Source organism: Corvus hawaiiensis, chromosome 8 (genome assembly GCF_020740725.1).
Source record: "Corvus hawaiiensis isolate bCorHaw1 chromosome 8, bCorHaw1.pri.cur, whole genome shotgun sequence".
Lineage (NCBI taxonomy): Eukaryota > Metazoa > Chordata > Aves > Passeriformes > Corvidae > Corvus > Corvus hawaiiensis.
The window spans coordinates 16,058,071-16,085,728 of record NC_063220.1 but is presented as its reverse complement, the minus strand read 5'-3'; the positions used below and the strand labels follow the sequence as shown (position 1 = coordinate 16,085,728).

The 27,658-nt window shown below is 36.8% G+C and overlaps 1 protein-coding gene across 1 annotated transcript; it reads right to left on the bottom strand.

Annotated features, from left to right (window-relative positions):
* Positions 1-581: 581 nt before the first annotated feature.
* On the bottom strand, positions 582-27,581 carry MARCHF5 (membrane associated ring-CH-type finger 5). The gene is made up of 6 exons (XM_048311398.1): positions 27,290-27,581; positions 11,975-12,177; positions 7,958-8,088; positions 4,562-4,745; positions 3,969-4,135; positions 582-2,794 (listed from the first exon to the last, which is right to left on the bottom strand). Exons 1-6 carry the CDS (start codon positions 27,331-27,333, stop codon positions 2,678-2,680), a joined length of 846 nt encoding a protein of 281 aa, XP_048167355.1. The 5' UTR covers positions 27,334-27,581; the 3' UTR covers positions 582-2,677.
* Between the last annotated feature and the right edge of the window lie 77 nt (positions 27,582-27,658).

Genomic DNA, 27,658 nt, shown 5'->3' with positions numbered 1-27,658 from the left:
AGAGAAGGGGAGAAGCATCTCCTGTGTATTTATATAATCACGGCGCAGGTAATTTGTGCCTTTATGTTGAGGTACTGAAGTCTAAGAGAAACCAAGTTACAGGTAAGTGTATACTGAGAAATGCTAGATAACATTTCATATTCCCTGTCCTGAAAATAACGGGACAAAAATTTGCTATCAGTGAAAAATACAATTCCTTCAGTCAGTCTTATCTTTCTCAATGAAGAGGGATCAATGTATTGTCCAGATCAATGCTGCACATCAGCCAGCCTAAGGATATCTAGTCACTCCCAAGCCCCGTGCTGTTACTGGAAGTTGCCCATATTGCAACAATTCTTTTGATTTAAATGTTTGAGAAACACATTCCCCTACATCCTTTATTGATCACTAGAAAGGAGGAAAAAAAACTCAATGTCAGCTGTAAGTCTTAAAGTAATTCTTTTTTCATCACAAAGATATTTCTTTGGTCTGTCAACTTATAATTAATTATATAAATCCTTAGGTATGCATTAAAACAAAACACAGTTTCCATTCAGAAGTTTTGCTACAGGCTTTTTGTTTAACTGACAAAATACACTAAGGAGTGTAAAAAATATTTATTCAACCTAATTCAACATAACTATAATTTTCAATACTTAAAAACAAGATTTACAGAGTAATGACCTTTAACCACTCATGTGAAATCATCTTACAGTCCATACAGTATTTTATAATTTTATTTTTACAATAGCTTTAACTTCCAGAGGAGACAATGAACTTTCCCATGAAGCAAGTTTCAAACCCACTAATTTGCATCATTAAATTCTCTCCATGAGACTTTAAAAAACAGTAATAAATTGCTTGGAAATATATACAGTGAAGACCACTGAAAAGCTGTTTTCTTGAAACGAGGCATTCTGTAAGAAATACATATCATATTGTTTCAAGACTATCTTACAGACTGTAGCAACTTTCAGAGGCTGCTACTCAGTTTAAGATGTATATAAAAGTGAGCCCACTAAGACAAATATAATCAGCAGACTTACAAGGTTATAGTAATTCTTCCATTACAGCAAGAGCCTCAAAAGTATTTGATATTGATTGAATGTATAATTCTTAACACCTGTATAGGTTTTTAATATTAACTGGCCTTTATATACACTTTTGTACAGTTTTAAAATATTACATCTTGGTAATTGAGATAAACACACTATAGAAAAGGTACCTTATTTTGAATTTCTCTTAACATACATTATTGCAGTCAAAGACGAAGTCCTTTCTGCATTTACTTCATGTCTGGTGAAAAGAAATATTTACTTATGAATAATTCCACTAGAAAAAAATTTTAAGCCATTCTCCATGCATTTGACATCCTAATATGAACAAGTAAAAGAAAAAACTGAGAAAAACAAAGAAATTGTTGTTAAGAAAGAACTTCAAATACGAAATCTGGATTAGGTCTGGTATGAATATGCAATGGCCATATTATGTTTGTCAGAATTTAACTTCACAAAACAATCAATTTCTCTTGAAATTAGGTTTATAAATACATCAAATAATGGAAGTGCTAACGTCTCCCTCAGCTGACTACTCTAGACATATTGGAACAGTAAAGCCTACTGTATAAATAAACTTAATTACACATTTAAGATTTATCCTTTAGTCCTTTACAAAATGGAGTCAAATTACCTTAAGAGCACCTACCCTACTGGCAGGATGCTCAGCTCAGGTAGCCAGAGTGTAGTGTCAGCCCCTTGCAGCCAGCCCTTCCACTAGGGCAGGAGAGCCTAGTCCTAGAGCTGAGTTACACACTCAGGTCTGGATGCTTAGGGGGATGCCCTGCTCTGTCAGTTCAAATGTAGCTTTAGTGTTCAATGCTGTTTTCTCACATTTTTTGTATGGGTATTTACACAATATAAAGGAATATGGAAACTTAACAAGTGCTCTAATACTTAACTACAGAATAAGCAACTGAAATTTGCTTCCCCCTTGTAATTATTTGGAGGAAAAAAAATGCTATCCAGCACCAGTTACAAACCAGTAAAGCCATGAGAAAATGACACTAGGCACTGCAGAAGATACAACAGGACACTGAAAATTACCAGTAATAAAACAGTCACCTGAAAGCCATGCTAATTTTAACACCTAATACTTAGGTGGTTAAAGCTGACATACAAGTCCTGTAGAGAGTGATCTATCTTCTGCTTTCTCTGTCATTTGGGTATTTCACACTCCCTGCTTGATACCAGCAAAACCCAAGGAAAATTACTTCTCCTTGGTAACGACTCACATTCTCTATCTAAACCAATCTCCCTGCATTGTGTGAAATGCTAAACTGAATGACAGTGTGGGTATGAAAACACCTATAGAAAAGGCATTTGGATATAGCCTACATTTAAAATGTTCTGTAGTTGATTCTCTTTTTTCCATTCAGTATATTGGCTCAAAGAAAATAATTCAAAAGCTTATTGCCCAACAGAAATACCCAAAAAATAATGAAAGCCAAATCACATTCTTAGGTTCAGTGGTTGCTGAAAGGATTTACCCTGCCACAAGACAGTGCTTTATTGTATTTAAAGAAAAAAAAAGAGAGGAGCAGCAACTTATCACAATTTTCCACTACTGTGCAATAACAATGGAACCAATACAACATGGAAACCTGTTAGGTGAGACTCTGTGACATCTGGAGGTTACAGCCTTACGCTCCTTCTTGCTCAGGATAATTTAAAATTTTGCGGTGAGCTTGGCGCAAATATTGCTGCTGCTTGAAGTAAACCTTAAAAGCTCCTTTTATAGCAACAAAAGCAATTCCACCCTGAAATAAAAAGATATTTTGAAAACCTGCACAGTTCAGTGTCATATCATTGCAAATGTTCTTAAAAATTTCCAGTCAAAGAAGATTTTTTTTCTGAACATGTGGTATTTTCTTCCAAAGATTAACTAATTAGTACAATTCCAAATAAGTATCTCAAAGTTTTCTGTCACAGTGCACCATTACAGAGGTTAATGTTACTTAAAGGGATTAAGTACTGAATCTATAAAAGCTTTTATTTCCTTGAAAGTCTCACCAATATCCTAAATATAAAAAAATCAAAATCTTATTTCAAGAACAAAGAAAAGGCAGATGTGTATCTGCTTTCCTCCCTTCTCTGAATATATACTACACACGGCACAAGGAATAACACTGATAACCATTCTATAACTAGATGTGAAAAACGGCACTTGCCAAAAGTGGAGTAAAATAAAAGCTATTTTTGTAAAACAAACTTTTTTCCCCTCTAGAAAGCTTTACAATATGTTTCTCTCGTGTCTTCAAAATGAGACACCAAGAAGCTTTTAGTCTGCATAAACATTTGCAATATCACTGTTTGTTCCATATAGAAGAGAGGGGTGTATAAACATGCAGAAACTGAAAACAGGAGCTGAAGTGACAGTCAGATGACCAGGGATACCATATTATCAAACTCAGTGTGCTTCCCCTTGAGAGGCTGCAACCAGAGAGGTTATTCATAAAGGAAGAGATTGTCATTCCCCCTCCATTTGAATTCTACGGAGAGTTAATTTTCCTCTCCTTATTAAAATAAGAAACGAAGGGTTTCTCTCAAAATCAGTAAACAAAAGCTAATATGGAAAGGTTTATAATATAAACCCCAGTCTTCCCTTACAGAAATTGTTCTTAGAAGATGCTGGCTCCTCATCTTCATTGTCAGCCCTAATTACTGCTAAGGCCTGCCTACTACAGTAGGCAGATGCAAGTTTCAGCCTTGTCATGAACTGAGATTAGTTTCAGTCATAAAGACAGTCTTTCACACACATAATGTTTGTCCACTGCTAAGACAGACAACCTTAAAAAATCCCTTCCTTTAATCAAATGTCGCTCTCAAAATTCTGGATCAATTTATGTTCCTTTTTCCTTTGCCTCGCTCCCTCACAACATTTCATATTCCTGTACTATTATAATTTATGAAACAAATAGTACTGAAACTTACCAAGATTGTCCTTTGTAGATTTGAGTTAACACTGCTGAACATAAGCTTGCCAACTATTGTGGCAATAGTAGGGAAAACTAGAGCTCCACACAGAATACGTGTGGCAGAGACATGATCTGCCAAAGGGTTGGCCTCTGCCGGGATACGAGGAACAGGACATCCAATGCCTAAAGGGATAAGAATGGGGGAAGAAAAGGTTACATAGCCACTGCCTCAAAAAGAACACAAAGTACATTACTGCCCACTCCCCACTCCACTACAAATCTATAGCCCAACCACTTTTTGAGAACTATCCCTCAGTGAATATTCTATTTCCATTAAATGACTGCAGTAATTTCTACTTTCAAGTAAGACCCATGAATTTTAGTAGTTTGTTTTGTTACTAAAGCCTGAACTGAAACCATGTTCCTGCTAGTCCTGCCTCACCTTTCTCAGGACATACCACAGAAACACAATCTAAACAGAATGAACATGAAATAGAGGGATGGTGTTAATCACCTCTACTTAAAAATGGCAAAAACTACTTGCCTATCCCCATCTCCTAGAGGCAGAAATTCAATCTTGGCATTTCCTTTTAAATTTAATCCCATTACCTGGAAATATGCTGTTCAAAATTTGTAGCTTATTAGAGTATTTGCGCCACAGCCTGAGCACATAGTCCTCCCAACGGATCATCTTGCCCAATATTAACATGACTGGGATAGTGGGAAGGCCAATCAAAAGAAATAAAGGATCAGCTCTCTCCATCACATCAAGACCTTCTTTGTGACCCACAACCTGGAAAATATGCATATAGTTGACAAACATAACAAAGGCCACAACAATGTAACGATGTACAAATGAACAAAAATGTAACCTAAAAAGTTGAGTTTGTTTGAAGCTGCCCACACATTTCAAGTTAAAGAAAAAAAGAATAGTGTTTTATTTAATTTACTGTTTTCTCTTTGTATCCTTGGTTGCTTATGGAGCATAAATATGCAGGTGAGCTACTAGCCCTACTTTGCAAATCATTAATCTTGCAGAGAGCTGTAACACAATTCCCTACCATCTCAAGAGAAGTTCCATGTGTTTCTGTGTAAGTAAAAGCCTAAACATCTGAAACACTAATAATATGGCATGCTTTCCAAAATGCTTTTAAGAATTTACAGTTTTACAATGATTAATTCTACACTCAGAAATTGATCAGATACTACAGTTCAAAGGATAAATAGTAAGTAGGTAAGTAGTAGTAGATAGTACGTATCTACGTAAGTAGATAGTAAGTATCTCAGGATGTTTTAATCAAAATTTCATGGGTTTTAGGAATACTGTATATAACAGAGATCACAGTATTTAACTGTTGTTTCTCTGGACAATGCAGGAAGATGTACATTATTTTCAACTGTAGTGGAAATAGCAGCATATCTTCACATGTACCTTATTTTCAAATGTGGTTAGTTCAAGGATTTTAAAGGATCATTATTACTGCTGTGTCTACACTTTCCTACTGGCATATAAAAAAATTAATCAGAATTTTCCATTTATAAAATGCACATATTAAAACTAACAGAATGGTGCCTTATGTCTTCTAAAAAGTACACTGTTTTAATTTTAAATAAATCTAATAGGACTGAAGATAAAAAAAGACATCAGAGTGGTAGATAGCCTCTAGAGCTGTCTCAATTTAAGCAGTATAAATGCTAACAAAGTCCTTGAACTGCTTCCAGGAAGAACAGGCTCTTTCATGACTTTTTCCATAAGAATCTGGGAAGACTAAAAACACTAAAATAATAATTACGTTTGTAAAGCACTGGATTTTCTCATGTGTTTTCATTGACTTCTCGTTTTCCCCACAAATGCAATAACTTACCAAGTCTTCAATTGCACAAAAATTAGAATTAGGAGGTAAGAACATGAAACAATAACAAAATTTTTAAAAAAGAAAACAACAAACCCAGTACTTCTGGAATAGGCAGGACACGGAGAAGAAGCTACGGTAATGTACCACAGTACCTTCAAAGTGTACACTTTTGCCTTGCTTTGAAAACTATTCCATGTTATGCCTCTAGAACAGGAAGTTATGTTATATACCACAGCCTCTAAAAATAGGCATAACCAATACTGTTGCTGCCAGAAGATTATTCCTGAAAAAACATTCAACATTTGTCTTCCAGCTTCTTCAGTATCTTTTATCCAAGCTGCGAAGTCTGACACTATCCTTTTTCTCCTTATAGTCATTGCCCGTCAAAAAAAGCCTCAGTATCTTGTCTCTTTCTGCTTTAGATTACTCTATTTCTCTGCTTTCAGTAACCCCATCTGACTTGTTACAGACTTAGCTACCACAATGTCAATCCTGTACTTATTTTTCTGCACCTGAAGTTTAAAATAGCTTTAAAAATAGCTTTTGTGCTTCTCTCTGGCCCTTCAACTAAGAAAAGGAGTCTGAAATGCATCAGGAAACAAGTTGTATTAAACCTAGCAATGCTGTGGTGGCAAAAGGGGTGGAACAGTTTCCCTCTACTACCTGCTAAATCTCCTCCTTTATAAGCAAAAATAAATTACTGTCTTGCCCAGCATGCCATCCATACAATCAAAACATTAAATCGTGAAAATAGCTAATTTTTCATACCTGGGATTTGACCAGCTGCCTAAACTAATGTTTAGACAGATCCTCATTTCAAAAGCAAAACAACTTCAGAAAGAAGCATTTATCTTTCCATTTGGCTATGGAGTTCTAGGCCAGCTAAAAAGGTCACAATTTCCTACAGAAAAGGGCTCAGTGTAGCAGTGAGCAAGGAGAAAAGGACTGGTGCACTTCCAAAATCTGGTTGTAGTATTACAGATGGTTGCAATGTTCCTGTTGGAGCCACAAGAACAAAGTATCCAATGAGAAAATATTTAAGTGCACCACTCTGTAATACACAGACTCATCCACTGGAATGGAGGTGGTATTGAAAGCCATTACACATCCCTTATCCAGCTGCTTGACCCTTGGCCACACTGGTACAGGGAGACTGCAACCATTCACTTGGGCTCCATTTCTACTTTCAGAACCAAAACAGCACATGATCTTGAGAGGGAGTGACCTGCAGAACTGCAGGGCAGTACCATACAATGCAAGAACTAGTGCCAAATGACTTACATGGAGAAGGACCAGGTTGTATATTTAAAATCAGAACTGCGTAGAGGAGTATTTATTAACATACAGATTTGTTAATTCTATCTACAGCTGAATTAGCATCAGAAATACTTTTATGCTTTCAGGCAAAACACATGTTATGGACTTGATGTAGAAATCAACAACTAAAATGGTAATGAAGGTGCTTCTGATTGTACAATCTGAAAAATCTGGTCTTGTGGTTGAACTAGAATGGCCATGAAGTCTTTCCATAGTTAATAGTCTACCACCTGTCAGCATTACTTTTCTATTTAAATATCAAGTTCACAAGAACAGAAGCAGGAAAAGTATTTTTCCCCTTTCAACTAATCATACAGGCTGAAGTAATTAAAACACTATTAATTTGCAGTGTTTTGCATTTCTTGTTTATGAATGAATTGCATCATTCAGAGCATGTATTTTCCTTTATACAATTAAAAAAAAAAAAAATCACATTATCCAAAAAATAATCTACTGTGTTCCAATTTTAGCCCTTTGAACATTACTAGCAAAGTTTTTCTCCAGGTAAGAGAGAAGATTAAATCTCATGTCCTTTCTGAATAATTACTCATTACTGCTAGCTAGGTGGTACCTAGCTGGTATCTTTTCTATGAGAACAGAATTGGGTTCACCAGTCTGCCATACAAAGGGCAGCCAGCTCGAGCAGTAGTGCATTTTGTTAGTTGCAGACTGAACCACGCCTAGTTCCAATGACCAGTTAGAAGTGAAAAACCACCTTGAATTCACTTGTTAACTACACTGAAAGCAGCTAAGCACTTTTTAAGCCAAGGAAAGAGGAGTCGGAATTGACTTTTGCTTTCAAAGACGGCAAGAAGAGAGAATACGTGTGTACCTGCATGACCGTCACAGCTCCGTACGTAACGGCTGTCCAGTATATAGAGCCCACCATTATCCCAGCTGCAGCAAAGGGACATGCCTTTGAGATCAGGCGATCTGCAAGATCCAAAACGTAAACAACTGGACCTGTGATAAAGGAAAAGTAAGGTTTCAAGATAGATATATATAGATACAACATAAAAGCATACTGTAGAAAGGTCAGCATCACCAAGAAGAAAGAACAAATGAGGCAAAATACAAGTCTGACATACCATACGTGCTGTTTAAGTGAGAATATATAATTAAAAAGCTATTAAGCTAAACTTCTTTCTACCTACCATTTCATTTACCACATAATCTTTCCAAGAGATTGATATACTGCTTAAAGCACTAATTTACCCACCGATTAGCTTCCTTTGTGTTGAATAAGAATTGTTTTGTAGAAACCACTTCAGGCTTAGTGGCTTTTTTATTTGTTAGATATTTCAGTTTTCTAAAGGAAAAAATACCCATTTGTTGTAATGTACTTCACGTCCTTATCTTTGAGAGCTTCACCTCAAAATTCTGTCACTAAACTATCCTCCTATGCAGTAAAAAGTAGCACAGTTAATACAAGACTCCTTCCACTGGAAGAGGCTGCATTCAGTATGTTTAGAGGATCACCTCTCAAAACACTGGAGGAAAAAATACTCCTATTCAGGTTATTCAGTGCCTTTGAAAACAACACATGAATAGTTTCATTGTTCTATCTATGCACAACGGCACTTTCCAGACCTACACAGGGCAAGACAATAAATACCCTGACTACCTTTGGTGAGGTAAACAAGGGCAATGCCTGCATCTTTTCTTTGAGGGACTGCAAGAGCACGAGTGAAACAAAAGCCAGAACACTGAAATGTATATATGGAACTGAAAAACATCATCACCATAATTCGCATTACTTTTGTATTTGTCAACAAATTCTACATACAGACTGTCCTCCCACAGCTCATATGCATGAACAGCTCCTGTTAGCTCCCTCCTACTTTTTCCTACCAAAATCAGTGACAATTCTCAAAACCAGCCTACAGGCATTCCTCCAGTAACTAATTCTCCATGTCTATCAAAGTTTACCCACAGTGACAAAATTGTGACTCCTGTTTCATGACTTAGTTACTTCTTCTTTTTCTAGACAACAGCTCTATTGTGAATGATTTCAAAAACCCCAGTTCTACTCAGCTCAAGTCAGCCAGTGAAAAAAAGCAACAGAAACATCCAGTTCAACTCCTGTGTGTTTGACTTTCCAGAACACACTTAAGAAGGTGCTGAGATGTCTATCAATATGCTGGAAGTAGCAACAAGGTCATAACAAGTACTAAATGCACAGTAGTTTACACATCTTGACTGTTTCCCAGAGTCACTGAAAAAGTTGTTTGGTTGTACCATTTTGAAAACTTAGGTTTGAAGACAGGAGACTCAAATGACACTGAAGGTTGCCTTGTAACACTACAAGTACTAACAAATTGCACCTACTGATACTAATGATTAAGAGAAGCCTGGCTAAAGAATCGGGTGTAAAATCTTGAGACAATACTAGAAAAAAATTATTAAAACAATCTTTTAATTAGCCCTTAGGAAGGAAGTGAGAAAGGAGGACAAAACTGGTTTGTTTTTTAAGATGGTATTGAGGAAGAAACAGGAAAAAAATATCACTGATACCCAAATTAAATAAGGAAATATGAAACAAAAATATTTTTCATTTTGAAAAATATATCATGCTTTGAAGAGTTTTTCTCTGCCAAACTGTTTTCTGTTTATTAAACTGAAATAATTATCTAAGAGATACTTTGGTTACTTTCAAAGTGGTAATAATGTTTTTCTATTTAGTGAAAGTTCTCAGAAGAGCAGAATACAGTTCACAGGAACATAATTACCACCAATCACCAAAACTGATAGGCACTATCAAATCTGAAATGGAATTATGATATATAAATGAGATATATCATGAGAGGTTGTTTTTGAACTAGTAAACACATAGAAAGACACCAACTGTTACTTATAAAGATATTCACTGATGTCTCCTCAAGTTGATATCACTTCTAAACTATAATTATAAATTAGAATTTGAGTTGGGGGTGTCCTTTCACAGAATTTTTAGAAAAAGGTTTCCAGCAGTACATTAGGGAAGTCTTAATGTAAATAAGCTTCTGTACTGTGATGCCTCAGGGAAGCTTTACTCGTTACTTCTTCCCTGCTCAAGTAATTTTAGATTCTTGAAGGGTACAACTAGTACTGTCTTCAAAAGACACCTGCTGCAGAAGAAACAGGGCCACTAGCAAGGCCTCTTGGAAAATTCTTACTGTCCTAACTCTGCCTAGTGTGACCTTGATTGACTTGTAGTTGAATTGTGCTGTAACAGCTTTGGGTTACTAGACAGAGCTACAAAAGGGCAAGACTGTTTAAGGCACTTCAAGGTCATGATTGATGTTCCATGGACCCAGATTCATTTCCCTGCTCTACTACCGATGTCTTGTGTACTCTTACACAAGTCTGAATTTTTATGCCCTTATCTTTAAAAATGGAAAAACATGGTATTGTGAGGGAAAATATATCAAAATACATGAAGGCAGTCTCACACATCTGCATGTAAGAGCTGAACAACCTCATGCAAGAATTTTAGGCCAGCTTCAGAATCCAGGAAAGTTGTAATCTAAGCTTTCAAACTACAGGAACAAATTAAAATGCTTGCTATGTTAATGTATCCTATTCAAATTATAGTTGCTTCCCCTTTTGCCCATTGTCAAAAAAAAATGCAAATGCAGCTCACATTACAATTTCATCAGTCAAGACACAAGTAAGAATTTTAAACAGTGTCAAGTTTTGTGGTGCATTCTAGGCCCAGACAGAAACCCAGCTTTCTTCCCAAAGCCAATGCTAAATGTTATCATTTGATGCCTTCTTTATGATGGAGATTTACCTTATTTGGCAAAGCCAAATTGTGGTTGTTGTATGAATAACTTGCAGTAAGTTTTATACTGGTTTATGTCTTTTTTAATATCAACAATACAGTATTGTTTATATTTTCTTTCCCATTACTCACTGTTCTATCATGGAAATAAATGTCACCACTCAAAATTCCCTTGACACCTTAATTTTGTAAGCCCTTAAACTAATAAGAAAGGGGTCCTGTCCCAAAGAACTGGAAGTAAGTTATTTTCAGCTCTTTCATTACAGAAATTAGATACTTAAAAAATCTTCTTAAAAATCCTCTAAAAGCCTGCACTCACTTGCTACATCACCATTTCTTCAACAAGCAGTTTTACTTTTAAACAAAATTTAAGTTTCCATGGCAACATTTCATTTTCTTGATTTGCTTAATATATCCCATAGAACACATGGGCAAATGACGGCTGAAATAACAGCAAGCACTGCTAATTTAAATACATGCAACATACCATGCATTATCCTACTTGGATACTCAAGTAAGAAGTAAGAGTACTTGGCTAATCTGGGAGACCATGTCCAATTTTTTTTTTCACCTTGACAAACAGAGCAAGAGCAGGACCCAGCAATCATAAATATTCTGCCTCTTGATTACAGGGCAATATTGACTCAGAAACACCTCCTGACCAAAGTGAAAGTATGTTTTTCCAGTAATACCACATGCTGCTTAGGAAATTCTCCTCTGAATTTCCTCTGATAAGTGTCTCTGCAAGCTGAGTCAAAAAAAGGATGTGTTTATGTGCTGTGTGGCAATTGCTGAAAGAAGTCACCTTCTGCTCAACAAGAAAAATAATCCCATTAGCCAGGAAAAAATTACAGGTCAATCACAAGATTTATCTATATACCTAAGTGGAATACATCCAAAAGTTTTAGAAGGTATTTAACTAAGCCACCAAATTGGATGCAAGCAGAATATAAAGTTATTTCTTTCTGTCTGGAAAAGGGAATAGACAAGTTTTCAACAGAAATGGTGCTCCAAGCACAAGAAAGGAAAAAAACAAGAAAGCAAGAACAAATAAAGAAAGAACAATTTAAATGATCCATATCTTACCTAGCTTTGGAAATACTATTAAATATTCTGCATTGCACTGAGGACAAGCAACTCTAGCAGTACTGTTTCCTCTTTGCTTTTCATCCACCCAGCGCTGCAGACAAGTCTGATGCACCCATTTGGTAGAGCCCCTGCACCTACAGGGTCTCACCCACTCTGCTGTCCGATCATCCTCATCGGTAGCAAAACAAACCCAGCAGCTTCTGTAATCACAGGAAGGAAAAAAAAAGATATTTTCTGCTACTTTTACATGCTTAAAATAAACATTCACATGTGCAAGCATGCAGTTTTAGAAAATGTGCACCTAGAGGAGATGATGGTTGTTACTTCCTTCTTAATCACCAGAAGTTAAGTATTTTGTACCACGGTTTTGCCGTAAAATCAACATAATAAACATAATTTTACAGATAGCTAAACAACTACTTTATACAGTCTGAATTATTAATTAAACTTTTAGATAATTTATGATTAAAAAGCATTGAGACTGCAGTCCAACCTTTGAATAATACATATGAAAAATCCATGGTTTTTTAATGTTTTATCATCTCCTTCTACAACAGACATTTTGGTAAGTTTTTTTTTAATTTTAAAAATATAAGATCAATACTGTAGTCTGCTACTTGGGAAACTAAATCCAATCCATTTAAATGATAAAACAACACAAATGATACAATATATCACAAAAACCTCTAAACAATTATATCAAATTCATTCCCTCTCTTTGAAAAGGTAAAGACTTTAGTTCAAACAAGTTGACTCTGTATAATAAAAATTAAGTTACAAAGTACTTCAAGAATACTATTGTACCAGTAGAGGAGGAAATTTCTGCCTTAGAGAATTATGTGGACTTGAAAATTCAAATATATTAATTCTGTAAGGAGAAAACACAAGACTGACAGTCTATACAACCTGATCTGAAGTGAGCACAGAACCTAGGAACTCCCAGATATCTGGTCTGATGATTAGGTCAGACTTTTGGCCAACTTACAAGAGAAAGCAAAATATGGATCTGAACTAGGAAAATATCAGGTATGTTCAGCCAATAATTTTTACTGTGAAACTATTTGCTAATTCCCATACTGAAGATATGGAAGCTTACGTAATAAAACAGAATTTATCAAAATAAGGATCTTACTATAAATATTTATATAATGGTTTCATTTTTAAAAAATATTTTATGCAAGCCACTGCAATCATAGTTAAACCCTTATAAAGGAGCACAGCAACAGCATCCCTATAATTTAGCTACCAAGACACAATCTAATTAGACATTGTGACCTAACCGAAGTTTTGCATCACTATTTCGATGAAGAAGTTTTGTTCTCTTAACAACTTGAGTAACATCATTAAGACAAAACACTAGGAGGTTTCTTATATGTAACCAGTAGCAGACAGTAATTGAGAGAAGAAGAAACTGAGAAATGCTCTGGCGCTAGTAAACAAAGCAACTTTATTATCTGAGAATCATGATTGCAGACTCTATGCCAGGATGTTACAGTGGTTCATCACTTGTTTTTGTTTGTTTTTTCCTCTCACTTTGTTTTTGTTTGTTTTTAACTTCTCTTTAAGGAAAAAGAAGGGGGAATCTGCAATGGGAAACAATTTTGTCGGGCTCCAACTTCAAGAAATGAAAAATATTGTTGTCTAACAGCTTTGCTTTTCAGATCTCACTATCTTGGGTAGTATTCTATTTGTAAATTCCAAGTGTTTCTTTACAGAAGATAGCCATGTTTTTTTAATAGAAATAACAGTGCCTATAAAATACTTGCAAGACATTCTTTAAAGCACTGAATCTTTTTAACATCTATAGTAGTAGAAGTATATTGAAAAAGTTGCAAGTGTGTCAGAGCAGAAGGCAACCTGTAGCAATTTATTACTGGCATACTTGTAAAAGGGTAAATTTGAGATTCAGATTCCAGGGAAGACTGGAGAAATAGCCATTTAACAACACTGAACAATTCATAAAATGAACCTGTAATGTCCACACGTCCAGTTTTAAGTACAGAACACATTTTGGTAGGTACAGATGTAAATTTAAACTGTGATGGCCTAAAACTAGAGCTGCCTCAGTTAGCATTTGAGAAGACTTTTCAGTTGATGACTGACATATGGAATCAGAACTGTGGTTTCTTCCATTCACCTTAATGGGAAGGTAAAATCAAAGTTTGACTTGGCTTCTTTCTGTCCTTCCCCACATTGGTTTGTATCAAAATTGTCATGCTATTCACTCCTGCACCACCACCCTTCTTTTTGCCTTCATACTCCCAATGTGCACCTACTGCAGTCCCAAATGAAAGGACACATTAACCTTCCTAAGCAGGAGGAGGAAAGACAGACAAGCCACAAGTCAGTAAGAATCTTGATGAAAATGATGAGACCACAACGAAGATTTGTAAGGATTACAAAGCACAAGTGACATTTTGGTTCATTGCACTCAATATCAAGGAGTTCTTACAGAATACAAGTTCTTGCACTGTTTATTGATTTTTATTTACATTAAGAATCCCCAAATTTACTTTAAGAACAAATTATACCATACAATACTACTGATCATTGTTCCTCTTCAGCAGTTTTTGCCTGCATTACAGGTAAATATTCACTCATTCATTCCACATCCTATTTAAGTCTACAACTGCTCTAAATTTGTAATTCAGATTTTTATTTATAAATTAAAGGCTTCACAACAGAGCTAGTTAGGTCTGAGGATATCATCACAAAATGCAAGTCTAGAGTTTATTCAAATAATGACAGATTTAAGCATGAACATAATCTTGCTACAGTGCAATTTTAACTAGTGAATTTGTCCTTGACAATGGTTGTAGATTAAATTGTGTTCTCAAGTTCTCTGTCAAGGTTAGTAAAAGTAAGTAAAAAAAAAAAAAAAAAAAAAGCATCTTTTCTTTAATTGCTTCATCCAATTTCTTGCCAGCCAGTCATACCTGAAAACCTGAAAGACCTATGAAAGGAATAACAAAATCCTTTACAGACTTAAACCTTTAGCAAGTCATGAATAATGAACAGTAAATTCCCTCTATACTGTCATCAGCTTTATCTCTCTCCATTGACAGCAGCTGTAGCCGAAAGGACTAAATAAAACCATTTCAAAACAGGTATCTAGGCTCTTGCCAGGTTTTCCATTTTCTTGTACTGAATAAAATATGACCTTGATTCTTACCACTGAATCAGGTTGCTACTCAGATAACCTGAAATAGAAAGGGCTGAAAGGGTGGAACAAAGCATTGTTTCTGATAGAAACTCAAACCTTTTTTCTTGATGACTTTCTACATAGCCAAATCAATAACACTAATGTATTTTTCCACACTTCCTTGGCTCAAAAAAAAAAAAAAAAAAAAAAAAAAAAAAAAAAAAAAAAAAAAATCAAAACAAAACATACAAAACCCAAGACCAATATCACTATTGCAGCTCTGAATATAAGGTTACAAATGCCTTTTATATTCAGCTCCCCAGCAGATGCAGGTTTCCAGTCTCAAAAATTGTATTCTGACTCTGAGAATAATGCGGTTTTTGCATCTGGTTTTTTCTCTAGCAAAGACAAACTCTTTTCAGGGCACTGCTTGTGTTAAGACCAAAGCAGATGGGGAGAAAGTTGTATTGAAGATTAGAGATCCTATACTCCAAATGTTACATGACTAATCTAAGAAACCAAGGCCTGCCTAAAACCAGGTTCCTCCAAATCACAAGTTTCTTACCGGTAAGGAACCCACTCTCTGGTACTCAGTTGGAGCTACAGCTCCAACAAATCTGTAAGATCTCCAGTATCAGACATTCCTGGACTGCTCTCCTTTTTATTAAGCTATAACCCTTCAAAAGGTTACTTTTTTCCAAAACCAGTCTTAGACAGGAGGGAAGACAGTATCTTATTCAGGTTGTTTAAATCAAATCTGACTCAATTTGTGAAGGCTGAATTCATAATGAAACAGCTTTGTTTTCAAGCAGGCATGACTGTGTAAAGCAATACAAAAAAGTAATTTAAAAGCAGTATGTTGATTATATATACACAACAGTAAAAGATTTTCAAAAACTTGTAAAGCCTCATAAGCCCAGCAGGTATCCTTGTATCCACAACACTTAATGGAAGATGACCTGCTAGACTGGGACAGCACAGCTGTTTTATGGTCTGGTTTCAAATATTCAGTACTGCAAGTAGGAATGGAAACATCTTGGAATTTTCCCATTTGTGTTCAGTGGCATACAAATATGAATGGCCAGCAAAACCAGAAAACTTCTCAGACAACAAAGTTCTACTAGACTTTTAGACCTAACTCTTACCATGGGAAATGCAAATTTGAACATGCATGACATGCTCTAGAATCATGAGCTAAAAATGCATTTTCCCTCTCATTACAGTTCTTTCGTAAAATAAGAAATTTTCTGCATTTCTCCCACATCATAAAGCACACCTCTTTTCCTTAAAGTGGCACGATATCTTGCTGTAAGAGTAAAGCATCCTTATCCTGCTAAGCACCAAGGGTCTCAGCAGCTTATTGCAATTAAATTTCACATCCAAAAAGAAGAAAGTGAAAAGGCTGAAACATAACTGATAGCAATGATAGCACAGAGAGCGAAGTCAGTGAGGCGTGAAAATGTACCTTGGAAGAAATGACTGAAAGCATTCCAATAACTAGCCATAAAAAGGCACTGTTCTAAAGGATGAGCCACAAGTCTGCTGTTTGGAAGAGGCAATTTTTCATGAGCTTCTACAACAACATTTTATGTATAGTCTATGTCGACAGATAAAGTACCTTTGATGATGAATAGTGATAAGCTTTACACTAAACTTGCCAACTACACTCTAAGTACTACACAATCATGTTTAAGTTCGAAGACTAGGATGTCAGAAAAATGGAGTTACCTAGTAGCATTTGGCTGCTGTAGAGCTGCCTGGAATTTTAGTAGGGGTACAGCAAACTGTTCTCTCAAAAAGCAAGAGAAACACCATATTGCAAATGCTAGCACTAAGCATTTCCTTTTCCTGAGAGTGAAGAACCAGCAGCAGTAAGATCTTGTGCTAGAGGGCCACTGCCTGGTCACAAGAGAATGCAAGCCTAGCCTACAAACCCCTGATAAAGGCTACAAAGAGAGGAATATCGTTAACCCGAGAAATGTTAGCTTATGTCATGCTTCACAGAGGAGATTAAGTGCCAGAAGAGATGAACTCACGTGCAGGATTACAGATGGAACACCACTCTTTCCCCAGTATTTTCCTGGGCATCAAACACAATGGAAAATACTTTTATCTTCAATCCAAGACCCACCTATCAAACTCAAAAAACCCTTACACTATCCTAAGGGGAAAAACACACAAGGGAAATACACTGAGTGAAGAACAGAGATAGCAGTGCAAAAATAGCAGTCTTAGATGCTCCGTCGTGACTTCAGCGGATGCTTTTAAGGTAGCATGGCATAGCAGCCATATGCTAGCCTGTATCACTCAGCTAGAAAACAAGTTGTCACCTTGAAACAAAGTCTAAAATTCTCAAAGGCAGTCCTGAAAGTCAATTGACCTTATACCCAATTCTGCTCTGCCTAGTCATTCAGGATAGGGTGTAATGCTGTGTAAAGGAGACATTGATAAGAATCTAGACATAACAGTAACTACACTTTACTACAAAAGCAGTGCATTCAGTAGAAACAGCTTAAGTAGAGAATATCAAGCTAATGTTGGTGTGAACATATGCTCACACAAGTGGTATTCACATATAGGTTCTGACTTCCTCTAACCTCAGGATGACATTGTATAAACTAGATTTTAGAAAGCTTTTAATAAAAGCATATGGATAACTAAAATCCAGTAAACAAAGACATTAAAACCCCATAGAATAATTAACTAGAAAGTACACCAGAAAGATGAACTGATTATCTAAAGTTCAATTCAAGCTTTATTATATTCTCAATTATAGCTTAAACCAAGGGGAAATATTTTACACTTGCGTTCATTGCACTATGTAAAGGCAGAGATTCAAGTAAAGGACAGTTCACTGAATCCTGCTGGCTGCTTTCTAGCTTGTGGATAAAATTAAACCTCTGACTGCCAAGCATCACCTATTGTGCTTAAATTGGGCCTTACGAGGTTTTTATGGTCTGTTTCTAGCCATCTTAGAATAAGGAATCCCTCCCCAGATCTACCTATCTTGTCAGGTTTTAGTCTCTAGTTTGCCAAATCTAGACTGTCAGAAAAAAAAATTAGCTTTCATTCTGGATAATTTAAACTTTTGCAACCAGTTATTCAGACACATTCCTTTTGCAAAGTCTTCAAAATTCAGTTATCTTAAAGGCTTTAGTACTACCATACTCTCGGTTTTTCAAAAGGAAAAGCTGAGAAGTCACCAAAGCTCAGTGGCCTTGCTGTCAGCCTTTAAATATACAATTAATTTTTATGTTAGAAGCATTTGTTTTATTTCTCTTTATTTATTCTTAAGTGAAGGAGGGAGAACAGGGCCCTTATAGACATGTACAAAGAACAAATCAGGAAAAACTATTACTCATACAATAAGCACTTTATTACTAAACATTATACATTTTGCTAACTAAACTCTTACTATTGTGTATTAGCAGCTTGGCCTACAACTAACAATTTAAGCTACTGAGTGCCTGCTGGGGGGGGGGGGGTAGGTAACACTGATTCTTACCATCTTAGGAGGAAAAACAAAAGTGACTAAAACTAAGTGGCAACAGAAAAACCAACCAAACAAAACCTAAACGAAGAACCCCATACACACACACAAAAATAATTTACTTCCAAAACTGACACATGCTTTGAACAGCATGATTTGAACAGAAAGCTGACACGTAGTCAAGTACATACATACATAGCAAACAGTGAAGAATTCTAATAGCATTACGCTAATGCTTTAAAAATTTAATGGATTTTTTTATAATGCAGATAGCACATGATACTATATATAGGGAAAACGTTTTCTCATGCATTGTTTGACAAATCTGTCAATAATCACAGAGGAAGTAACAGAGATGTGAAGCAACTAGGAAATTACATTTTAGAGGCTATTTAAAGTTACTTCCTTGAATGTGACTTTAAACATCTTAATTACTTATTAATTACCTCTAAGATGACCAGACTCCAAATGAAGACAAAAATACGTAGTTTCTACTAACCAACATTAAACAATGCCATTTTGCACTGGGTGAAAGGGGGAGTTGCATAAGAAAAATACCAAAACTAATTTTTATGGTGCATGTACAGAGTAGATGACAGATGCTACAAATATCAGGAGCGACCTACATACAGAATAGACCAAGTCTGACCTGCCTAAAACTGTAACCAACTTGACATTAAGCTGTTGCTGTGATAAGCAAATGAGAGAAATGCAAAGTTATTCAGAGTCTCTATCATGTGAGCTCAATCTCCTGCAGCCATTTTCCAGTGTCACACAGTTAATGCAGAAGTACAAATGAATCTTTAAGCACAGCAGCTTTAGTTACAAAAGTAAATACATTAGCATAGACATCTGTTAGAAACCAAACATGGCTCCTTGCTTTACATTCAATTTTTAGGGAAAGTATTTGTGAAATACAAGTTTGATTTTTTTATGTATTCCTAGAGAGTTTCATGGGTAAACTGACCATACAGGGTAAGCAATCTTCCTGTTGTGTTCTTCCAAAGAAAAGAGAAGAAAAAAAAATGGAAGTGTAGTCCTACAATTGCAAAAAGTGGAAGACTCCAAAGAAAGCAAATTGCTTTGAACTCAAGAGTTTACGACAGACACTGTTACTCAAGTTATTCTCAGTTTATAATTTCTATTTTTTACCAGATAATTTACAATATAAGAGAAAAACCAAAAAGCTCTACTTAAGTCAGTCGTCTTATATAATCCTAATAATAAAAATTGGAACCATTTCTGACCTAAAAATTACCAAAAAACTTTAAACGCCAACAAGATAAATTCTTGGTATGTTAATACCTCAAGAACAACAAAAAAACACCTATCAAATGTGGCAGACACTGAAAATTTGGAAATGCCTTTACTCTAAATAAATGTGAACAAAATTGCAAGGTGTCTGATCATAACATTAAGTAACTCTCCTCAACAGGCTGTGGAACTGACTGCATGACTCACCAGCAGAACAGTCACAAGCACCCTGCACATGGTCTTCTGTAATTATATCCCTCACAGAAAGCTAACTTATGTTGGCACATTTTAGTCCAATAAAAAATATCCACTTCTAAACAAAAATATTCACATTCCAGGAGGAGGCACTTGGAATAAACAAATGGGAAGAGATCTGGAAGGTACATAACGACCACACTGCAGATTTAAAATAGAGGGATAGAGGGTCTTGTCTTTTTTCTAGAAAGATTGTGAAGAAATAATAAATCACATCAAAATGGCTTTAAAAAAGAAATACCACTGAATGCCAGCCCCTCTTGTCCATGACGACTCTATTATTTACCACCTTCCCACTGTGTTAGTAGTTTCTTTTAATTTGTACACATTGAAGAAGAGCTGCATGGCCATAGGGGGAAACAGGCAGAGATACATAAACTGAGAACACTAGATAGTCCATACTTCTCATCAGCAATCACCTGAAAACCTAGAAGCACTAATAACACTTATCCAAAAAGTTTGTTTCTGTGAGTTGTTTCCAAACATAAGCGCATACAAAAATTCCCTGGTTAGCCCTTAAATCAACGGGTATTTACTTGTTATAGGGGAAACTATTATATAGCAGGCCAGTTTAATTTTTATCGTAACTTAGAAACAAATGAACAGCTAGTCCCTGATTTAATACAACTTCAGTGCATTTTTTTTAAAGCAGCATTTGAAAGTGAATATTGTGATTGTAAATTTTCTTATCCTACAGTAGTGTTAGGCAGGACATGTCTAATCCTTCCTCCAGAATCAATGACACAAAAATCCTGAGCATAAGCACTTCCACTGAGTTTTAGAAATTTTTGACAAAAAGCACTCACATTAGCATTAACATGACAGGAGCAAAAATTCTTAAGAGAAAAAAAGCAAGATCTTAACTTTTAGGTACAAATTCAGAGCCGCTGCTAAAAAAGGCCAAGTGCAGATTTGCTAGAAGGTGTCAGTGGACTGTACCTCCCTATTGGCACCTCCAGCATAGTATGCTTAAGTTATGCAGTGCAAATGATACTGTGCTGTTTTCCCACGTAAACTGGGATTGCATCTAGACCTGGTATCACAAAATTACAGGTTGGAAGGGACCACAGGTGATCTTGTCAGACCTCCTGCCCAAGACAGAAGCAATACTGAATTCAGACCAGACAGCAGAGCTGGGTCCCAGAAAAGCCCCATGGGCAGAGGTCTGCATCTGCACTGGGCAACCTGTTCCTAAGCTCAACTGCATCATCCCCATCCTCACATGCTGAACACTTCTCTGTTCAAATTTACAGTTGATTCTCATCATCCTGCCAGGAACCTCCACAGTCAGTCTTCTAAACAGCCTCCTTTGTAGGTAGAGGGTTATCAGATCTCCCAAGCCATCCCTCCTTCAGGCAGGCTTAGTTCCTTCTAGCTTTTTCTAGTAAGCCAAGTGCTCCAGCCCCTTGACCAATTTATGCAACCTCAACAGTTTCATTTAGAAACATCAGCCAGAAGCAGTTTGCTTTAACCACTTCAGATTGAGTCCTCTTATTCTTTTGCACTGACAATGAATTTGCTACTTGTGGTAAACTACAAATGCCAGTAAAAGCATAAGCAAGTCATGCACTCTTTTGATAAAGGTAGATATTACATCCTATAAAAATCTAGTACTTGGCCCATTCTGCTGCTGAGATGAAACGAAAAGGTGCATCAGAAAGCACTTATTTTCACACCAGGAATTTTCCAATCTCTGTGCAGTGCAGAAAGACCATAAGCAGGTCAAAAGCACCAAATTAGCCTAAAACAGCTGTTATATTCCTTACCACTTTAAGTATTACTTTAAAAAAAAGTTCTGAAATTGATACCTGAACCTTTTGATATTTGTCTGTAAATTATTATACATATATTTATTCAACACATTTGCATTAATTGTCAGAAGTTCCAACTTCAGTGAGCACTTTAAGACACCATGGCAAAGGAAACCGTTAGCACATTAAGCCCTATTAGAGAGTCTGAACACTTTTATATGGAAGAGATCCATATAATAAACAGGGGTTTGTATAGCCTTTTCAGATATAGTGAATACAACATATGGAAATATTATTTGAATGCCTTCATAATACATGGGATACCATGAGATTTTGAGTACAAAAAATTTTGTTGTCTCTTAGGAGTTTCCCTACACTTAAATAGGAAGAATAATTACCTACTGTATGCAGGTAGAAGTTAATTGTAAAGCAGCAATTAAAACGTGTACATTTGTTCCTAAGCATATCAAAGCAGACATCAAAGATAGAAAAATAATATACGTAAGAAGACAGTCAAAAGGCTAAGATAGTTTATAAATAACATGCTGACACCTGTATATTTCACACGGGCAAAAGGCAGTGTACAGGTCTGCATTAAGTCTCCACTAATCATCTTTACTGATAAGACACAGGAAAAAGTCAATCCACATAGAAGCATAAAGTGAAGCAAAATAGTAAAGGATGTACCTGGCATGAAGCAGTAAGGAGAAAGCCAAGCTATTACAAAGTTGGTATTGTTTCAAACTTTCTTTCTTGAAACCCACCCTCCAAGATATGCGTGATTTTGCTTTTTCCATCCTGTATCAACATCAACTTCCAAATAGTTGGGGTAAGGACAGGGAAAAACAAACCCCTTGTTTCTGTTCAGGTAGATATTAACCCAGCATGGTCCATTCTTTACTCTTACACAGCCTTTCCTTCTAAGCATGAATAACCTACTCTCAAGGAACAACAGAAAGCCAGGTACTTCTAGATACTGAAAGATTTTGATCAGAAGTTAGGAAGACCTCTCTCAAAAGAGTTTAACTCTGTTGTGAAGAAAGAAAATAATTACTTCAGATAGGACAAGAGAGACATGCTTAATCAGTACAAGTAGAACAAATAGACTGAGTAACTGCAGAGATGGCATTCTGTGAAAAATAAAGATAACACATAAATCCTTTATTGTGTTTTATGTTGCTTATTACTCTGCATATCTTATCTGGTTGAACTCCACTTGTACAAAGAGTTACTTGTGTGTCAACTTCTGTCAGTGAGAGAAATCAGAGCACAACATCCAGTACAAGTTTAAGACGTTCAGAATAAACGTCTTCAATCAAGGACCACACTGCACTAATTACACTGTCTAGGTTGTAGCATTAGGGTCTTAATCCAAAACCATGTATTAGGTTACTAAAGTATCAACAGTTAATTGTGCAAATAAAACTAAATCACTGCCTGCACTTTCAAAGAAGGAAGGAAAAGACTGATCTGAACACAAATACCACCACAAATGGTGACTGGAATGGAAAGAGAAACTGAAGATTATGTACAAAGCCACTGCATATTCTTTCTTCTTGGGGGAAAAAAAAAAAAAGAAAGAAAATTACAATGGAATCAGATGACAGTTCAAAAAACTGCAGTAGAAAACCCAACACTATTTTGCAATTTTTGACCTACAATTGCTAGCTTTTTTTCAATAAATCAATGATCTGGCAAAGAGAAAAATTAGTTGCAACAGTACTCCTCTCTTGATAGCATTAGCAATTTCTTAAGCAAATTTATTTAATTTAATACAATTTATTGTTTAATTGCTTTGAAAGTCTACCTGCAATTTCAGCTCTCTTGTCTCCTTTCAATACGGAATGGCAAGGGTAGAGTTAAAGTCACATCACGTTGCTCTAGTTTTTATCAAGGATATTGACTATAACTGAGCAACTACCATCCAGTCAGAAAATGAAGAATGCTAATTCAAAACTTAAACCATGCTAAAATTACCACTATGTTGATTCTTCAGCATGTACCTGCACAAGCCTTCAGCAGATTATCCATCAAATTTTGACTAACATCTTTGAAGACTGAAGTAACAGAAAGCAATGATGAGCATGTTCTGACCAAGTGGCAAATATATGGAAAGAAGGGAACAGTTGTCTTTAATTTGGATAGCATATGAAATACCACAAATTGCTACCACAGGACATGCTACAAAAAACAAAACCCCAGCATTCTGAACCCTTGATATAACCTTGATATAATTACATGTGGATTGCAAGAGCAATCCACATGTAATTCAACTGAAGTAAAGAGAATAAAGCTTAAAAATATGAGTATGTTTTAGCATTATAGCTCACATTAACAGCACATAAAAAACTCATTGCCACGTAACTTCAAGTTTTAATGAAGATTACTATAATTCTGTAATTTATGCATTAAACTATCACGAACAAATGGATTTAAAATAATTAAATAATAATAAAATCTCACCATTTAGACAGATTACTAATCCCTGCCTTCAACTGTACACATTAGTCCAGAAATACAGCTTTTTAACATAGATTGAAAAGATTTCTGCTTGCAGAAAAGGATGGTATTTTAAGACTTATCTGGAACTTTTATTTGAACATGAACGAGAAGAAAAAAATTACAAGGGGCATGGAAATTCCAATGTTAAGGCTAGAAAAGATCATGTCAATCATATGGATTAGTCTCCTAAATGCTGCAGATGAGACAACTCCACAATGTAGTGTCACTTCACAGTCATGCTTCTTGTACTTATGCTATAGCCAATCCTTCAGGTAAGTATAAAATCCTTAGCTAGAAATTTTGAGTAACTAACTCCTTACATCTTAACAGCTATTTACCTTCTTTGTTATAAATCCATGGGTTGCTTCTAGACTGAAATTATGCAGGGAAAATAAAGGATGGAGCAAAAATACATTAAAGAAAGATGAATCCTCAGCAACAATGTGGAGATGCTATCAAGTCAGTCCTTGCACTGGAGAAATCCAACTTGCTTTATGAAGGAAAAAAACCCGTAATCATACAGGTATAGAATCTAAGAGTCAAGAGAAGAATCCAACTATTCCCTCTCACAAATAGAGAGCTAAAGAATTTGCTCTGAGAGCTCTGACCCTTGTATACAAAGCAGTGCATGCATTCAGATCTACGGCAACACCTAAATTGCTGATAGAACAGCACATCACCACTCTCGGTGGTCATCTAGGTACTGGAAACAGAAGAAAACCCTTCTTTTTCTGCTCTTCAACTATTACAATCCAAATGAAAGTCATCTTCACTGGAAAGCTGTTTTCTGCATCCTTCACTAAAAGATCTGTGTTTTATTTAAAAGTATGCACTTTGTGTTAAGCTATAATGTATTAGCAATTACTCTTAAGATTTTACATATCTAATTTTTTTTCTCACTGAGGAAAACAAGTATCTGTCATGAGCAAAAAAGATAACAGGACAGAAGAAGTATTTCCATTCCTCAGAATCCCCACAGATAATTTAACCATGGCGTATGTTGCTCAAGATGAAATACTGAAGGTTTATCTTGATCACCACTACAAACAATGTGACAACAGTTATGTACAACCTTCAGAAACATCAGATGAATAAAAATCTGTGTATTCAAATGTAACCCTGCTCCATAAACCCAATATAAACCAGAAAGATTATTTACACCAACTGCATTTTGAGGTCCTGGTTAGTCCAAAATCCTTCTATTGATGTTGTGCTACACTCTGAATTAAATTAAATCCCAAATACTTGGTTCCTTCTTACTACTACATTCACCACTTGTCAAACTCCTGTTTCTAAAGTTTCCTATACTGAGCCAAATGAATTCTTATATGGAAGCTACAGCCTCTCTTCATACCTCCTCTTATGCTACTTAGGTATTTCAAATTCTTTCCCTGCTGTCCTTGTTATTAAGGAAATCAGAGACATTTTCCAATTTTTTTAGATTTGAAGCTACTTCAAGTATACTAGAAAAAGTCTTTGAAAAGAGCCAGAGACACAAATTATAATTTCACAGACTTGAAAGGATACAAGAATATTAAATGTACATCAAAACCCACATCTCTGTTACAGGCAACAACTGAAGAACAGTAGACTGATTTGGCAACCGGGTAACTAATTTCCCTTTTTTTTTTTTTTTTAATTAACTGTTTAATTTAACAGTTGGTCACAACAAAGATTATAAACGCCACCTTACAGCCATTTCCCAACAGGGTGAACTAGGACTTCAGAGTGTGACACAATAGCCATGGGCAGCAGGGCATCCACTCAGAGTCTTATGGGTCCCTAGAACTCCAAAACACAAAATACTATATATTACTGGACTACAAAATTCAGGATGAAGATGAAATTTTGTTGGTTTGTTTTTGTTTTTTTTTAGTTTAAGAGGAGTTGATTCTGCAATACTCATAACCTAAACCATCCCTTTGTCATCTCCCACTTTTTGAGTTTTTCTAAAACACAAACTTTTCCTCCCCAAATCACTTTTATCTTCTTTCTGTATCAAACTGGAACTTCTTATCCTCACCTTCCAGGCTGCACAAGTTCAACCCCTGTCTCATATAGTTTGTATTTCCATCACCTGCCTGATGACAGGCTGTATTTCACTAAATACTCTTTCCTTAGAGGCAACCTGGAAAGGAGAAAACCACCAGGGTTCTTTTTGCTTCCTTATGAAGAAAACTTGACAGGTTCATAAACAGAAGCCTGATTGCCTCTGGGTCCCTATCTTCTGAGATACCAGTCTATTACAACTCCTGCAATAACAGGCTGTCAATGTGGTTTACTGTTTGTAGGGATAGTCTGCAAGGGCTTCCTCGATGAGCCAAAATGACAGTTAAGGAATCTTAAGTGCTCAGTGGAACAGGGTGAAAGTGCTACATATTTAAATAAAAGCATAAAGAGAAAACAAGTATAATAAACAGAATTTACAAGTTAATAATTATATAAGAGGAAAGATACTTAAGTCAAAATACTTCTAAGGTTGTAATTTTCAAGAACGCTCCAGAAAGCGATTCTAGGCTTTCTTCCGATCATAAAACCAGCAACAAAACACACAGGGCCGGCTAAGCTTAGGTCATCTTTTGGTGCCTCACTTTACGTGCACGTCAGTGCGTTCCATACCCAGAGGCTCTCCCAGACCCCGGGACAGGGCCAGGCTCCTGCAGCCCCCCATCTGCCCCAGAGCCCGTCCCAGCTCAGGGACACACACACCTCCTGCTGCCCGAGGGCTACAGGAGCGGTCTCTCCACACCCCTCAGCTGCTCACGGTACCTTGCGCTACTTTACGACAGCGCTCACACAACTTCTCCCAGACCACCAGGGATTTTTAGAAGGCAAAAAATGAAACCGGACTCGCGACACCGACCCCAAACCCGCCGCGGGAGGCTCACAGGCCCAGCCCGAACGTTCCCTCCCCGTACCTGTCCATGGTCTGTGGCAGCGCCAAGCCCGTCTGCTCGGCCATGGCCCCGGGCGGAGGAGCGGGCCCAGCCGAGGGCCCGGAGCCTGACAAAGGCGTCACGCGTGCGGCGGCGGAGAAAGGGGAGCGAAGGGGAAGGCGGCAAATCCGCCCTACCGCGGGACGGCCGGGGCGGCCCCTCCTTGGGCAGGCGGGACGCGGCACGGGGCCGGCCGGTGGCCGGGGCAGGACGGAGCTCCCGGGCCGCCGCGGGGAGAGGCAGCGAGCGCTGAGCGCAGCCGCGCCGCCCGTCACCACCGCCCGACCTCGCAGCGCGCCTGCGCCAAGGGCGGAGCGCGAGCCCGTGCCCGGAGCGCTGGGAGCGCCGGGA